The sequence below is a fragment of the Dermacentor andersoni genome, chromosome 3 (genome assembly GCF_023375885.2).
Source record: "Dermacentor andersoni chromosome 3, qqDerAnde1_hic_scaffold, whole genome shotgun sequence".
Lineage (NCBI taxonomy): Eukaryota > Metazoa > Arthropoda > Arachnida > Ixodida > Ixodidae > Dermacentor > Dermacentor andersoni.
Genome location: NC_092816.1, coordinates 6,712,966 through 6,730,983, shown reverse-complemented (window position 1 = coordinate 6,730,983; position 18,018 = coordinate 6,712,966). Strand labels below are relative to the sequence as shown.

At 47.5% G+C, this 18,018-nt stretch overlaps 1 protein-coding gene and 1 long non-coding RNA gene across 5 annotated transcripts in view; one reads left to right on the top strand and one right to left on the bottom strand.

Moving 5' to 3' along the window:
- Positions 1-18,018, top strand: part of LOC129382154 (uncharacterized) — a 241,420-nt gene that overhangs the window by 39,658 nt on the left and 183,744 nt on the right. The window lies entirely within an intron of this gene.
- The window catches only part of LOC126520957 (uncharacterized), a 123,834-nt gene that overhangs the window by 47,032 nt on the left and 58,784 nt on the right, over positions 1-18,018 (bottom strand). For 2 of the 3 annotated variants that reach the window (XM_050169795.3, XM_050169790.3), the window contains exons 6-7: positions 14,451-14,506; positions 14,286-14,364 (exon numbers count right to left, since the gene is read on the bottom strand). The exons of the other annotated variant lie outside the window; for it this stretch is intronic. In XM_050169795.3, the coding sequence (XP_050025752.1) occupies positions 14,286-14,364; positions 14,451-14,506 (135 nt within the window). The remainder of the gene's footprint in view (positions 1-14,285; positions 14,365-14,450; positions 14,507-18,018) is intronic. 3 annotated transcript variants of the gene reach the window in all.

The window sequence follows — 18,018 nt, the reverse complement described above, 5'->3', positions numbered from 1 at the left end:
CAGAATACCTTTGAGCCTGCTAACATTGCGAACAAATCTTCTGGCAACGGAAGAGGGTAATGGTCAGCCAGAAGCGCAGGCTTCACCATGACCTTGTAGTCGCCACACAGCCGCACTTTTGCTCCTCCATCCTTTGGTACCACCACCAACGGGGTTGACCAATCGCTTCTGGTGACTGTTTTTGATACCCCAGTCCGTTCTAAGCCGTCGAGTTCTTCAGACACAGCTTGCTTCAATCGCAGGATGGGCCTTGCAAAATATTGGCTCGCTGTTTGGCTTCAAATGAACTTGTGCTTTGTAGCCCGTTATGAACCCTATCTGTGGTGAAAACACTGCCTCAAATTTCTTTAGTTCATCCGTGGCATCATCTTGCTCTACAGCTTGAACTTCTTGCCAGTTCAACTTAAGCTTTGTCAGCCAGTTGCTACCAAGCAGACATAGCAACCTTCTTCCACCGTCATCTACTATCAGCACAAGTAAAATATCAGTTTGATCACCATGCTCGACTTGCACATTCACTAATCCTACGACTGGCACCAGTTCCCCCATGTATGTCCTTAAAGGAACAGTCACTTTCTTGATAGTCAGTTGTGAAAATTCGGGCTGAAAAACCGACTTCGGCATGATGGTGATGGAAGCCCCTGTGTCTACCTGCATCTTTAAAGGAACACTAAAGCAAAACAATAAATCAGTTTAGACTAATGAAGCATAGTTTGAGAACCCTGCAGGCAGTCATATAAAAAAATAGTTTGATTATTAGATGAGAAAATGAAGGTCCAAGTATCAGTATTTTAGTTTCACGCCGAAACCCCAGCGCCGATACGTCAGCGTGACGTCAGGGACTCCAAAGTATGTTTTCGCATTTGGGCCGCATTGGGTGAATAAAGGTTCCCAAAACTTGCCATGTTTAATATTTGGTTCCTTTAGAACACAATGTAGTCAATCTGTACCGCTATATATAATTAGTAGGCGCTAGAAAATGCCATCAAAATCCAAGACGTCATAGACCCCAGGTGTGGGAACTTAAGTAGGCGTCACCACCCGTATTTCGTTCTTGCACTTTTTCTGGCTTACCAAATGTCTTATCGTTGTAAGAGTGGTGTTTTTGGTGTTGTAGAACGGTAATTTACTGATGCAGAAGAAATCATTTTTCACTTTAGTGCCCCTTTAAGATTTTGCCCTTCCATCTGAACAGTGACATAGCACGCCGAATTATTTGTCATACTGTATATTTCTTGTTCTTCGTCTGAATCGTCTCCCGGGCTATCGATTGCATTCAGTGCCTTCATTCTGCCTGTGCACTGTCTGCACATTGTTCTCAAGTGACCTTGCTCACTGCAATTATGGCACTTATACTTGTGATACTGGCAGTTTTCCGCCATGTAACGTTTACCGCAGCGGGAACATTCTAGGCACTCATTAGTGACTCGATAGCGATCCCTAGTTTGATTACCTTGCCTTAGAACATCAACTTCTAGTCCGGAGTGCCTTTGTGAACTACCTTGGTGCTCTCCTAACACCATTTGCCGAGTCTGTGTGGATGCTAGTTCACTATTTAACGCAATTTTGCATGCCTCTTCGAATGTCAGCTCTTCCGCTGTAAACAGCTCATGTTGCGTATCGGCGCAGCGTAGACCAGCAACTAGCCTGTCTCTAAGTGCTTCGTCTAGAAATTTGCCAAACTCGCAACTTCTGGCCAGGTGCTTCAGCTGAACCACAAATTTGGCTAGTCTCTTGCTCAAGTTGCGCTCTTCGGTAAACTGGCTTTTCATCGGTCTTCGGTTCCACACAGCCTTTCGGGGACTGTAGTGACTTTTCAGCAGAGCCGTTACCGCATTATATGTTCTGCTTGATGGGAAATGTGGTATTAGCAGGGTCTTCAGTACCTCATACACTTGACAACCTACTACAGTCAAGGATACAGCCAGTTTCTTCCCTTCAGCCATATCATTTGCCGAGACGTGAAGCTCAAATCTTTCCAAGTAGGGCTCGAAGATATCGGTCCTCTTGTAAAAAATATAAATTTTCCCCACCTTCGCCATTGCAGTGCCATCCACGCAGCATTCGTCTTCAGCAGCAACCGAAGCAGCAAGTGGCAAGTCGCCCTGATCCGACTCTCGTCACCTGTATAGCAGAATGCGGTAACCGAGAAGCCGTACTCCAGAAACAACAGTCGCCAGTACAGAACAAGGAATCAGCGTTTATTCTTTTGATGCACTTTTTATAGGCAGCCGTTGCTTATCCGCTGCTGATATCAGTGCACGTGATGATGAAGTGGCATGTCATGCACTTGACGTTACGTCATCATAGATGCCACTGTAATGAGTGAAGGGACAGCCTTGTGGTACATTGTGGCAAATTGAGAATGTTGAAAATGCGGTGATGAAACACTGCAGAACAGCAGCAGCTCAAAGGCCCTCGAATGGCCGATAAAAACTATGATGTTGGCTAGCAGTGGCACAAGCTGTCAGATGAGAGAGAAAGAACATCACCTAATCAGGGGTTAGCACGTAACCAGGCGTACGAGGAATGGGCGGAGAGAAGAGTTCGCTCGGAGACGAGGGGAAGGGGGGGGGGGGCCTTGAATATCACTGGTATCGAAAGACCTGCACCTCTGAGCCTCGACAAAACTAGAAAGACCCTGGCTGTCCCTGGAGAGATCTGCGGAGCGTAGGGCTCGGCTATTCCTGCTGCACCTGCCGCTGTTGTGGTTTCTGCTCCTGGTCCTGATCCTGAGCCACCATATGGAGAGAAGAGGTCCCCTGGGGGCGACCTCTGGAGCAACGCTCCAGAGAAGCCAGTTGCACTTGGGCGGCCTTGGAGTCTGACGTCTGGAGTTGGCTCTACTGTGCGTCCGCACCCCTAGTCAGCCACTCCTCGACACACCGCTACCACCGTAAATGCAAGCGACAATGCAGTCAAGGGACCGCCACCCAAGTAACTAAGACTTCCGATGATGCTGTTTTTTTTTTTTTTCTCGTTTCCAACTGAGAGTAATTTTAACTTCTTGCATGAACTAACACGGCTAACTGTACCTTTGTACTTCTTGTGTGCTGTTTGGTATTCTCTTGCTTTCTTTTTCTCGTAATGAATATTAAGTTTGTTAAGGATATTAAGTCTGCCTCAGTTTAACAACGAACAATCGAGGAATGTGTCATCACAGCAACATTGCATTGGTCACAGATGCTCACAGCCAGCCAGTCTGGGGCCACGTAGGCACCGCGAGAGGAAGAAAATTCATTACTTAAGAGTGGCATCTAATGATGTCGTGCCGAGAAAACCGGACAGTTGAAGCTGCTCAGCAATAGCAATCACTGGCTTTTCAGGGTTGATGATGATGATGATGATTTATTGGCATTCCCTTTGAAATGGGGTGGTGACAAACAGTCACCTAGCCTGTTTAAGTTAACCAGTTATGCTACACATGCTTTTCAATTTAGAATTTTGTATACATTTCCATAACCTTCTTTCTCTTCCTCAAAACTTCTGTATCTACCTTGTACCTATGCCTCTAACAGATCCATTTGTATCAATCTCTTCCCTGCTTTTTTTTCCACCAACAACAGAAAACGTCTGTTGCTTATCTTGACTGCTGAATGGTTGATGCTTCCGTCCATTTTCAATCGAAGCACTTCTGGAAGGTGTACATTGCCTACAGGTCTCACTGCATGAATCCCTTCGCATCCTATTAGAATGTGCCAATTGGTCTCGGAGTTGAGTATATTTGTTCCGGTATGTTTTTGTCCTTGGGCAATGAGCTCAAGCCTCAAATAGCAAGGCACTGCCTTTGTGTTATAGTACAGATACTCCCTTCCAATTTCTTTTTTTTTTTTATTCTTGTAAATCTCTATAGTCTTTTTTGTTTCCATTCTTTACATCCAATTCACTGTCTGTTTCTCACTCCTGGTTGTCTATTTACACTTTCAATTACCCTGTACTTGGTTGCCAACTTTCCTGACCTCTTCCTCCATTCTGTGTCCACACCTTATTGGTACAGATACTTATGCACTTTAGCCACCCATGTATTTGATCCATGTCCCCACTCACTTTGGTCCATCCTCCACCTGCTGGAGAAATTAAATGACTTGAATGACCACTGGAATTCTTATTTCTGTTTGTCACAAATGGGAATCGGCTTGAGCATTTGTTTAGCCCAAAAACAAGATTTTACCAGATTAAAGAAGGCGGGAATCTCCATAACTGCATGTAGTTTCAGCTGCTGTGGATTTTCAGCTTGAGGCATGGTTTTGTTCATGCTCATACAACGGAAGAGCAATATGACCTGCACAGAAGAGAGGGTCCAAAGCGGAAAATTCAAAGGCACGAGCTGCTGTACTAGTGCAGGAATGGGAACAGAGATTCCTCGAACAGCCTGCCGAAAGCTGCAGTTATTGCAGGTTTTATATATGCACATGAGAAAATGTTTCCCAATTCAAGTGATGTGTCAAAGATTAATCTAAAAAGCAATATTTCTTGCATGTTCAAGACGTCAATAGGTAGAAATTTTGCTTCCACCACCATTCCGACGCAGGACCATCCTTTCGGCAGGACAATGCATACGTGCACAGAATTGTTACATGTTGCCTGGAGTTTATTTTTGATGGTTAACATTATTCGCTGCGGCATCAATAGACTGTAGCGTACAATACCATTCATGTAAACTTTATGTAGGAGCACCACACAGTGGCAATCACTGCCCCAGCATGATCTCAGCCTTATATCGGAGCACTTGCAAAATTGCAGAAGTGCACCCACAAAGCTTGTCCCCTTGTAGTTGCCAAGAAAGGCGCTTTTGCCAATTGCCGCATCAAGAAACATTTGGTATTGCACATAAGGAAGAGCATACCCACCTAGTATCAATAGTTATCTTTTCATGTGCTTCTGTGTAAAAGCCATGAAGACTCTCTTCTGGAGTTAGCTGCACACCTCTGTGTGCCAAATAGTGGGAGAAATTGGTTGTTGCTTTCTGCAATCACTGCAGAGTGGTGCAATGTGAATTTGACACACTCCAAGTGCAGGTGTCATCTGCATACATCATGATGTGAATGCCACAAGGCAGCTTCTTCAAGTGGATAGGCCATAAAGAGCTGAGCACAGCACCCTGTGCCATACCCTTCTTCACCTTGCTCTCGAGAGAGCTCATCGTGTGGTTTTTGCACATTGTTTTCTGGTCAGCACTTGTCTTATTGTCTTGAATGGTTAACACCAAGCACAGCAGTTGAACTTTAGGGTACAAGAGAAGCCGTTCTTCACATTTTTCAGTAACCACCAGACGTGAAAGCCTCATATTTCATATGCTACAAACCATATGAAATATGAACAGGGCTCGCAACAAATGCCCAGTAACCTGAGGCATGGGTTACATCCATCACATGGCCGCTGTTGCTGGTCACACTGTAATATTCCAATATATTCCTGGATACTGTGACATATGCGTAAATGAATAAGTGGATCTAGCTGCCCGCAAAGCCTACATTTAAAGATTGGCCAACCCTTCCCCTTTTGGTAAATGCGGGCAAGCAAAGCTTGTCCTGCATGCACCTGACCTTCATCACGGTTAAGTAACCCAAAGGTAAAGGTGCCGGATTGCTTCAGCCTCCCACTCCCTCAGCCCAGGATCTTCTTCTTGTTGCTGTCAGATTGCCAGGACTTGGGCAGCTCTAACTGCTGGATTGGCACACAGACGGTGAGCCCTTTCATGGGCAAGTTCTCACCGCCACTCGTCGAACACTGCCCGTTCCTCGGGGGAACACACAACATGTGGCTGTGCCATCCATTTTTCTGAGACTGAACTGAATGGAATTAGCACCCTCTGCTGCGTTACAAGTCTGACTGTCGCCTTGGTCAGGTGCTCCACAGCTGCTGGAAGCAAAGCCGGCGCAGCACGCGCGAGACCCTTAACTGCCCTTTCCTTCCCTGGCTGAAGCGAAACAGCTCTGACTGGAGTGTGCGCATATGTAGCTGGAACCCTTGCTAATGACTCACGCTCCAGGGCCAGTGCAGCTGTGAACTCGCCAAACCGCTCTTTCCCGCAGTTGCTGTGCTCTGGGAGCTACTGGGTTTTTGCGTGACGACTACAACACCACTTATGAGGCAATACAAGCCTTGCTTAAAAAATTTCACGTCAATGTACCTTACAAAATCAGATGCGTCAGCAATGGCAGCGAAATGCACCCACATGGAAGAGAATTGCAAGTGCTCCCAGAGCTGCTCCAAAACTTCCTTGGTTGCTTCCATCCCTGTACTTGTGAAAAGAGTTCAAAACAAAAAGAATGAAGAAAAGGACCAGACAGTGCTGCAAAACGCAAGGACACCTGTGTCCTGTGCATTGGGGGATGTATAAAAACCCCAGTTGGTCAAAATTATTCCAAGGTCCCCCAATATGGCTTGCCTTACAATGACATTTAAGGTTTTGGCACATAAAACCCCGGAATTTAATTTTTAGAGGGCTAGACGCACACAGCACTGTCTAATTGAAGTTTAATTGAATTTTGGGGTTTTACATGCCAAAACCATGATTTGATCATGAGGCATGCCATAGTAAGAGACTCCGGATTAATTTTGACCACCAGGGGACCTACTGCTGCTGCTGCCCGTCTTGCATGCTGTGTTGAGAGGTGGTTCAAAGCGTGCGTGTACATGGCAAGAGCACAGCAGAGAGGAATGGCAATGCAACAAACTCATTTGGACCTTTCCATTGCATCAACACAATGCCCTCTGGAGCTTCCAGGGCATCGCCACAATAACCTCTTGACTGCTGCAATTATTTGCGACTCCCCGCAAAAGCATTGCAGAAGCTGCAGCGTTTACCTTTGTAAAAACATGCAACAGTCCAGAGCGGAGGGAAAGAGGAAGTAGGGAGAGGAGGCAGAGAATGGGTAGAACGAATGTAGCCACAAACCGAGTGCATAACGGCCTTGCCAATCTTCGCTTGCAGCTCGCATACATGGGGGAGGGGGAGGGAGGGAAAAAGCAAGGATACCGTACTACTAGACACGACAGTGGTTACAGACAAACTGGATAAATTTAAGTTCAAGGTACGGTACAGTATGTTTCTGCTATTGCTGAAAAATAACCACCGTGCAAATTCACCTAGCAGACAAATGGCACAGGGAGGGCAGGCGCAAAGCCACATTACAGCACCGTAGTTTCTAGGCAACACTACGGAAGCAGCCACACATCAAATCCGCACTTCTGTGCCCGCTGCAGTAGCTTTACAGCAATGACAGTGCTTGAGGTCATGGGCTCGATCCCGACCGCTGCAGTCGCATTTCAGTGGGGAAGTGCGCACTGAACAACAAATATCCAGAGTGACCACCATGAACAACACCCGTCAATTACAGTGAACACTGTTCATGTAGTGCAGTCTGGCAATTCTTTATTCTTGGCGACATTCAGTTAAGTAGCAGATTACCGCAGAATAAATGTGGAATTACTCCCCTCATCATTGCATGTTTGCCGGTATATCACATCACTTGCCGAGGAAAAAACTAAGATATTTTTTAAAGCAAAGAAAGGGATAAAAATTTTCACTGGCTTTCTGATCTCCGTAGTCGACCAACATACTGAATAAACTAGATTATTTGGGCTTATTCACGGTTCTGCCACAGATGCCATGAAGCCAACGTAAAATGTCAACAAATAATTTGTACGCCGAACAATGGTTTGTTAAAATCACCAGACTATCTGCACAAGTCGCACTGTGAACATCATTGCCACGAACACAATTTCGGTCATTTACATTTTCGCTGAAAATTTATGACCACTATTTGGCCGCTAAGGATGACTAAATACAAAACTTTACATCCTTGGTTTATGCTCTGCAATGGCAAAAGCCTGATTTTGCGTGGTGTGGTTGTGCAGAAAATAGTGCTGGCATAGTGCAAATTACAGTGACGATTGCAGTTGCCACTGGATAATTGTGGTCAAGTAGTTTCACGAAAGCAAGCAGGTCATTTGTTGGTAAACAGCATCATCATCCTGGTAAGAGGATGTGGTGCACATGCAAAATAGATTTGGAAAAACGCATGGCATGCGCCATTCATTTACATAAATGTAAAATAGGGTGCACAAGAGATTACTAAAGTGTATTGCGAAACTGATGAGCTACACGCTGAGCAGGTCATAAGACTTATTCACTCAGCACGGCTTCCTAAGTGCCCCATAAGATGAACTTCTTTATTGGTCTACATAGTACACAGATGCGCAAGACTCATGTAAAACATTCACAATATGTTGTATAGCACAAAACAATTTTGATTTTTCTGTGGCCAAGTTACAATGCACCACCAAACAAACCTACACTCCAAGGACGCCGATGCTGAAAAGGATTACGTAGGCTTTGATTCCAGGAGTAAACACTAGTCAATGCATGACTATGACTGAGTGGTTGCCACTGAACACGTAAATCCTGTTAAATATGGCAACTTCATTCAAAATTAGTGTTTTCGCACAGGTTGGAACAGCTCGGTGGTTTGGCCCAAGATGGTGCAATTGGAGCAGCACTTCCACCTCTGCAAGTATAGAATACCAACACACCTAATGTATGGTTTTTTAAAATATACTTTCTTGCCCCCACCCCCCTAGCCTCCTTTTATTATATTGTTATGGTGAAGGGAACGAAGAAGTTGGATTGGACTAGACGAAGACGAAGTCTGGCAGTTGCCTGAACGCCATATACGCCAGTTGTAAATATACGTTATTTTACACTCGTGGGCCTGCTTTCTTCCTGCAACATTTTGGTGGAGGTGCGGGGTACAGTCACGGAACTTCGCAGCGGACGTCATCTACCTGCCGCCACAATGGCAAATCAACCGACACAAGCGACAACGCCTCAGCAGCCGGTGCCAACTGTCATCCTCACTCATCCGCGGGACCCAGGGACATATTGTGGCCTGGACAACGCCGACGTCGAGGACTGGCTTACGATGTACGAACGAGTGTGCGACAACAACAGGTGGGATCCAACAATGATGCTAGCAAACGTGATATTTTACCTAAGAGGAACTGCAAGGCAATGGTACGACACAAACGAAGCTGACCTAATGAGCTGGGATGTCTGCAAAAAAAAAATGCAAGACCTGTTTGGCAGACCTGTCGGTCGTCAGCTGGCGGCAAAAAAAGAACTTGCGTGTCGCTCTCAAACGTCCACAGAATCCTCTGTCGTCTACATACAGGATGTGCTGGCCCTCTGTCCCAAGGCTGATAACAACATGACCGAGGCAGACAAGATTGGTCACATATTGAAAGGTATTGCAGACGATGCCTTCAATCTCCTGATGTGCAAGGATTGTGCCACTGTGGATGCAATTATAAAGGAGTGCCGGCGCTTCGAACAAGCGAAGGGCCGCCGCGTCGCTCAAACGTTCGACCGATTGCCCAATACCGCCGCGACATCTTCTTGCGAAGACCCGCCGCGCTTCGTTCAGCCCACAGGACTGGAAGAAATAACGCGCATCATTCGCCGTGAGCTTGAATGAATGAATGAATGAATGTGTGTGGTTTAGTGGCGCAAGGGCCAGGTATGGCAAAAGAGCACCAAGACAGTGTTAGTGATTTCGCGGTGTAATGATGAGTTCTGTGAAGATGTGACTTGGCTGTAAAGGGGCCTAAAAATAGCCGCTGTAAAGTGCGTAAAATGAGCTTAAGGCCATGACTCCGGCTCCAGTTCGTTCTCATTGTCGGGAAAGCGTGCCCGCTATCTCCCTTATACAAGCGGTCGTTCGGGAGGAAATAGCAAGTTTGGGCATTCCATCTCTCTGCTCGATCCGCCATACAAACACCTACCAGATTTCTCCGGCCGCTCGCTCCCAGACACAAAGCTTTCCGCCCCCTCGTCGCAACCCAGCTGACTGGAGCACAGCGGATGATAAACCTATCTGTTTTAATTGTTCCGGTATTGGACACATCGCCCGTCATTGCCGCAACCATTGGTCGTCGCCTCCTCGGTGGTCGTCTCCAAGTCACTACCACCAAGTACCAGACAATCGTACTTTCTCGCCCTATACGCCGACTAGGAACATCAACGCAGACAGTGCTCCACCAAGATCCAGCCGCTCCCTGTCTCCGCAAGGTCGTAGGTCCCGTTCGCCTCTCGTTCACCGCTCTTCGTCCCCTTCTGCAACCGGTGGCTTCGCTTCGGGAAACTAGGTGGTGCAGCTCCCGGAGGTGAAGCTGCAACTCCGACCTGGCCCACAAATCCTCTGTTGACCGTGCCTACACGTGGAAACCTACTGGACATTGAAGTTGATGGCGTTCCTGTTAGATCGCTCGTTGACACAGGAGCGCAGCTTTCAGTTATGAGCGCTGCTCTCCGCCGAAGGCTCAAAAAGGTTCCGACACCTGCCGTACCGTGCACTGTGCGAGTCGCCGATGGGAGTACTTCACCTGTCCTTGGAATGTGCACTGCACGTGTGACCATTGCGGGCCATTATGCTGTTGTTCTATTTATCGTCCTTGAACACTGTCCACACGACCTAATTCTCGGCCTCGACTTCCTTTCGAAACACTCTGCCCAAATTGACTGCTCCGCAGGTGTTGTACCAGTTGGATCTGCCGCTTCCTGCCGACGCAACAACTTGTGTTTTACACCGCTTATGTTCTGCTGAGTTTGCAAGGCTGTCTCCACAGGCAGCTACAAATGTCCTCCTGATGCCCTGTCCTCCCGTACCTGATGGCGAGTACGTCGTGTCGCCGCTTAGTGACGTGGCTTTGTAGCGCAATATTGCCCTACTGAGCACCTTAATCCGGATCCGCGAAAACTGCGCTCGCGTGCCCATCCTCAATTTTGGATTTTCGTCACGTGTGCTGCCACACGGTATCGCCATAGCGCATATCACTCCTTTGGAAGAATTTGAGATTTCTTCTTTGACCTCTGGATCCTTCGTCAGTACCAACGGACCTTTGTCACCCACTCCTCCGTACTCGACGTCTGCGGACGATGTTTCTAAGATGATCGCCCCTGACCTTCCTTCCGAGCAAACAACAGCTCTTCGTCACCTCCTGTCATCTTTTCGGGACATATTTGATTTGGACGACCGTCCACTTGGCCAGACATCTGTTGTCACGCATCGCATCAACACCGGTGACGCCAGCCCCATTCATAGGCGGCCATATCGTGTCTCCGCAACAGAAAGGGCCATCATACAGAAAGAGGTAGACAGGATGATGGACAAGGACATCATTGAACCTTGCAGTAGCCCATGGGCATCACCGGTTGTCTTAGTAAAGAAAAAAGACAACTCGTGGCGCTTCTGCGTTGACTACCGTCACCTCAACAGGATAACAAAGAAGGATGTTTATCCCCTACCGTGCATTGATGATGCTCTTGACTGCCTTCACGAATCCCAATACTTTTCATCAATTGACCTCCACTCCAGCTATTGGCAGATTAGCGTCGATGAGATGGACCGCGAGAAAACCGCCTTCGTCACACCGGACGGTCTGTACCAATTTAAGGTCATGCCGTTTGGATTATGCAATGCGCCAGCTACATTCGAGCGCATGATGGACTCTCTCTTGCGCAGCTTGAAGTGGTCTACATGCCTCTGTTACCTCGACGATGTGATCGTGTTTTCGCCGAACTTTGAGAGCCACCTGCGGCGCCTCACAACCATACTCTCCGTGTTTCACAGAGCTGGCCTTCAGCTAAACTTTTCCAAGTGCCATTTCGGTCACCGTGAAATTAACATGCTCAGCCATCTCGTAAACACCGCCGGAATCCAACCTGATTCACAGAAAGTTCACGCCGTGCGATATTTTCCTGTACTTTGTTCAACAAACGATGTCCGTAGTTTTCTGGGCTTATGCTCTTATTTCCGGCGATTTGTGAAAAATTTTGCCGACATCACTCACCCTCTCACTGACATTCTTAAGAAAGACGTCTCTTTCTCTTGGGGACCTCTGCAGGAGAAAGCCTTTTCAACACTGATTGAGCGGCGGCTTACAACTTCCCCAATTCTGTCACACTTTGACCCTTCTGCGCCCACTAAAGTACGAACTGACGCGAGTGGTCATGGCATCGGCGCTGTCCTCGCTCAGCGTCAACAGGGCCAAGACCGTGTTATCACTTACGTTAGCCGCCTTCTTTCCACGCCCGAGCGAAATTACTCCACTACTGAGAGAGAATGTCTCGCGCTCGTATGGGCGGTCGCGAAATTCCAGCCGTACCTTTTCGGTCGGAGCTTCTGCGTCGTAACCGATCATCGCGCCCTCTGCTGGCTTTCTTCTTTGAAGGACCCAACTGGACGACTTGCACGTTGGGCATTGCATCTACAGGAATATACATATTTTATTATGTATAAGTCAGGGCGCCTGCATAAAGACGCTGACTGCCTGTCCCGCAATCCCGTGGATCAACCGGACGATACCGATGCAGACGCGGACATCAGTGTTCTATCCCTCTCTGGCTTCCTCCATATTGGCGATGAGCAGTGCAAAGATCCTGTTCTTCGCACACTTATGGAACGCCTAAGCTCCTCGCCCAATGACCCGTCCCTCCGTATGTTCACCTTGCGCGATGGAACTTGATACTGTCGTAACGTTCGTCCTGACGGCCCGGAGCTCCTCCTAGTCGTTCCCAAGCACCTTCGACTAGCTGTGCTCCAGCAATTTCACGACGCTCCTACTGCTGGACATCTGGGCATTACTCGTACATACGACCACCTGCGGCGCCGCTTCTTCTGGCCCGGCATTTATCGCTCTGTGCACCGTTATGTCGCTTCTTGCGACCTGTGTCAGCGCCGGAAGACGCCTGCTACGCCTCCCGCTGGTTTGCTTCAACCAATTGATATCCCCACAGAGCCTTTCTTTCGTGTGGGCCTAGACCTCCTTGGCCCCTTTCCAATTTCTATCAAAGGCAACAAATGGATTGCTGTAGCAACCGATTATGCCATGAGATATGCCATCGCACGAGCACTACCAACCAGCTGCGCTACAGATGTCGCCGACTTCTTACTATACGACGTCATCCTGCACCACGGCGCCCCTCGCCAGTTGCTGACGGATCGCGGCCGCTACTTTCTGTCGATGACCTGCTCCACTCCTGCTCTACAGACCACCAGATTGCTACCGCGTACCACCCTCAAATGAACAGCCTCACCGAGCGACTCAACCGCACGCTAACTGAAATGCTGGCAATGTACGTTTCCGACGATCACCGTGACCGGGACGTCGCTTTACCATACATCACTTTCGCATACAACTCGTCCCGTCACGACAATGCCGGATTTTCACCATTTTACCTTTTGTACGGCCGCGACCCCACCTTGCCCTTTCACACGTTGCTACCTTCCGCAGTACAATCACCCAGCACTGGTTACGCTCGCGATGCTATTGACTTAGCCGCCCAGGCCCGAGATGTCGCCCGTCATCGCCTCACAGTCTCGCAAACTTCTCAAAAGCGACGCTACGACCTTCGGCACCGAGACTACCATCTTTCACCTGGTTCCCTTGTCCTTCTCTTGACGCCTTCACGTCACGTCGCCTTGTGGAAAAACTACTTTGCCGGTATTCTGGTCCGTACCAGATCTTACGCCAACTGTCCGACGTGACATAGGAGATCGCCCCAGTCGGCCAGCCTTCAGTGGATCGCAACGTCACCAGCGATGTTGTTCACGTCGCCAGGCTTAAGCCCTATGTCCCCCCATTAACTGAGGCTCTATAACTTGCACCGGGACGAAGCTACTCCACCGGGAGGGTGATGTTACGGTGAAGGGAACGAAGAAGTTGGATTGGACTAGACGAAGACGAAGTCTGGCAGTTGCCTGAACGCCATAAATGCCAGTTGTAAATATACATTATTTGACACTCGTGGGCCTGCTTTCTCCCTGCAACAATATGCTTTTGCTTTTTTGCCTCTTATTCCTCGTGCAAGGGAGTTTCTGTTCCTGATACACTTCTTTACGCAAGGTAACACATAGGCACTTACATATGCACCACCAAACTTCTTTGCACATTATTAAAAAGCTTTCTCTCATTCTGGCATTTTCCTTGTCAGAATATAAACTGCTACCTTGAAGTAAATGCGATAGGTGACAGAGGGATTGGTGAGGACGAAGTCAAGCAGCTAGATAAATACAGTGAGAATGATAATGTCCAAGGCAATATGGAGTCATGTCCTAAAATACCTCACACAACCGGTGCATAGCTTTCTGTGCCCCTAGAATTATATGCGAACATACAAAGAGTAGGAGGAGGAAGAGAAAGAATGAAAGGTAGGTAGGTCAACCAGACACATGTCTGGTTTGCTACCCTACACGTGGGAAGGGGTAGGAACAGCTACCAACCTCAATGTTGTGAAGCCAGCGCTGAGGTGGAACATACTTATACTCTCCAAATACAGGCCACAAAGGTCGATGTCCTTCACTGAAATGTTCAAAATGCTGCGATGTCAAAAGGTCCAGCATAAAAAAATTGAAGTGAGAAAAATCCTCTATCAGTTCAATGCTTACTGTGTTGGCAGGTACGAGTCATACTTGATCCGGTTGTTCATGCAATAGTGCCTGGGCTGCAACAGAGGAAGCAGTCACAGGTGAGCAATCAAGAGCAATGGAAGTGTGCAACACTCTCAATCACCCCTCTCTCTTGGAGTATCCACAGAAATGCAGCGAGGATAGAAAAGAACCCATCTCTAGCTCTCTCACTGATAATGTTCAATGCTTTCAATCTTTTCTCAAACATCTTTCCAAGTTTCAAAAATTTAAGAAAGTTTCTCAACTGTCCTGAGCATGAGTAGTACAGAATCAGAAGTTTTCTCTGGCAAAATCATGTATTATAATTGAAAAGTGCCGTGTTTAAAGGTACACTAAAGAGAAACACTAAATCAGTTGAGGCTAATAAAGTATTCTTTGAAAACTCTACTTTTGTTAACTTCGTGATAATATATTGATTATTAGAAGAGAATATTAAAGTCAAAGTTCAATTTCTTGAACTTCACAGCACAACCCCAGTACCGGTGTGTCAGTGCGAAGTCACAGATGTCAAAGTATTTTTTTATATTTGGGCATTATTGGCTCAGCAATGTTCCTAATACTTGCCATGTTCAATCTTTGGCTCTTTCAGGACACAATGCGCTCCACTTCAGAGCGCATTGGCGTAACCGGGGGGGGGGGGGATCGAAGCCCCCTCCCCCCTTTCCTACAGAACAGAAGGACTGCAGAAGATAGCGCCAACCTATCCACATCGAACCACTTTCTCTACCTCTCTCTCTCTCAAGTCACCATACTTTCACCGCAAATGCTGTCATTTCTACAGTAGTAGCATTCCCTTGCCTTCTCATGTCACCTTTTCTCTATTCCCTCCTCCCCTCCCCTTGTATGGGAACTGCGAGCGAAGAGTAGCAAGGCTGTTAATCACTTGTTTTGCAACTGCGTCAGCTCTTCCCATTATCTGCCTTCTCTCCATCTTCCTCTCTACCATCCTATCTATAGTTTGGTACAACTTTAGAAAAAAGGGGCACTCCTCCAAGGCGGGTGCACACGAGCATCCACCAATGGGCGCGCACTCTTGACTGACGTCATGAGCCAGACAGCCGGTCACCCCGCCGACGGAGAAGGTGGCTGCCTGCACTTCGAACTGGGCCAAGTGGCATCAGCTGTGTACGTCAGCCCCTCGTCAGAGTGAATTCGCAAACTGTTTGTGATGGTCTATGATGGCGGAAATATTACTGCGAGCTTATGATGCATCATTTGTGCCGCATGCATTTATTCTGAGCCGTGATTTAACGAAGAAATATTGCAGTGAGCATCGCTGATGCTGCGCTATGCTTTGCATGAAAACAGGATCCCACGGTGACACACGGCTACAAACACACATCCTGCGTGTTTGTTCCATGTTGTTTTATTTTGCTCCCGAGTGAAGTTACGACAAGGAAAGTTTGCCAAAGTCTGGTGCCTACTGTTAGCGGCGGGTGTGTTCGTGCGCTGTGTCGCTGCATTTTTCGTCAGACGGGGTGAAGTGATAGAGCAAAACCATTCTCAGGAGAAATGAGGAAAGCGTGCACGCATGAAACAAACCTACAAGGGTCTTAACAGAAAATATTTGCTAAAGAAGCCTCCAACGCAAAGGTTTCTTGCCCTCAACTTAGTGTGAACCATCGTTGTAAGCACCGAGATAGTCAAGCGTCTAGCGGCGGTGTTCTAGCGTTGTGTAGCACCGTCGATTGATTGCTGTCCACCAGTACTCCCTGCACGCGCAAGCTGTAGAATGCGTTCTGTGACACAATCACGCATAAGGTGTGCTGCCAGCGCTCGATATGCTTTCCCACCACACAGCTCTGCAAGTGACTTTTGTCACTTGCAATGAAGCTAAAGAGCAGACGACGGGCAGCGCTGTAGAAGGCACGGGGTTATTTTTCTCTCGCGATACCGTATGTGCTGTAGCAAATGAGAGCTCTATAAACCAGTCATCAAAATACAAAAGCTGTTCTTTATACCGAGAATTGCGCATTTCAGAAGCGCAACTTTTTGAGCAGGACTATTTTAGTCGCAGAGGCACTTCGGTCATCTGGGCGGGGCCTCCACTTTTTTCTAAAGTTGTACCCGACTATAGCTTCCCTCTGGACTTGGGTATGGTAGAAAGGTAAGCGCTGTGATTTCTGCAGTGGTTTTGCAAGGGGTCATGGATAGTTACAGCTGTCAAGAGGCTAATCGGGCGATCGACGCCCAGGGAGCTCCAGAGGGCATTATGCATATTCGACGTGGTGCAAAGGTCTTAATGAGTTTCTCATATCTTCTTTCCTCTTTGCTACGCTTCTCCAATGTATATACATGCTCTGAACCACCCCCGACATGGGCAAACTTTAAAAAAAAGGCCTCACTTTAAAAGAAGGCTGATTTTCACACGGCAAAATATATCAAGGATGGTGATGCTGGGCCAAGGAAGCTAAGAAACTGCCACAACAAACAAGTGGGAGGGCTGGTAGGAGAATGGCTTCGAAGTCCACGAAGAAATAGAAATGCAGGAATGTTAGCGGTTACTGTGCCATTCAACAAATTGGTGAAAGTTGGAGAGTGTGACAGTGACTATCCGGAAAGAATATTAAGAAGGGGAGTCAAGAGATGGATACGAGGAGAGGGGGACGCGCATAAAAGCGTCAAGAAAAAAGTTGGAGGATAATTATGGACATAGGAAGAGTGTTTTATCACTGCACGACTCACTCAACACCAGACAGCCGTGGCCAGTTGCCTAGATGAGGCTCCCCTACCATGTGCTGCTTGCTGCGGAGAGCCCATCCTAATTAAACATGTCGGCCGGGTGACAAGAGATACGACGCTTTCAAATATTTTTGGAGCTACTGGCCCTTACTTTACTGTGAACAACAGATGCTGTAATTTTCCCAAAGGCTTCTAAACAAGAAGCAGCCATGTTTCGGACTGTCTGCATCATCAGTTCCCAAATGTGATCAAATAACAATATGCGTCGCATGATGAATACAATACCATGATCACAAGTTACTTCCAAATACAGAGTCTGTCCTGAAAGTAACGTCAGTGAATTTATTGTGACGCGACTGTACGTCGGAGCATGGTCTAACCGGTTGAAACTGGTAGTGAGGGAACCCAGCTAAGCAGCACTCCGTCGCTGTGTGTGCAACGGAGTGAAGTGGCTGCAAAATGTGCATTCTTGTTAAAACATTCTTATACGAGGAGTTATATATATATATACAGTCGAACCCACTTTTACCAATATTCAAGTGCCATGAAAATTCCATTGTTATAACCGGGTTGCATAAAAAAATTTTAAAAATTGTAGGACGCTTAAGCTTCGCCTTCAAGAGTGGAACGCGACAGCGTTCTAGTCGACCTGCCAAGGGGTGTACGACAATGCGCTACGGCGCAGCGATCACTTACGAGGCGCCCCGCATCGGACTTTGCACCCACCAATCACGCGGTGAGCATCGAGCAACGCAGCGTTCGGCGTGGCAACGAAACGTGCGCCTGAGCAAGCAGAATGAACCAAAGAACTCGGTGTCTCAGAGGGGGAAACGATCTACGCGAGCCAAACGTCGTGATCAGCACG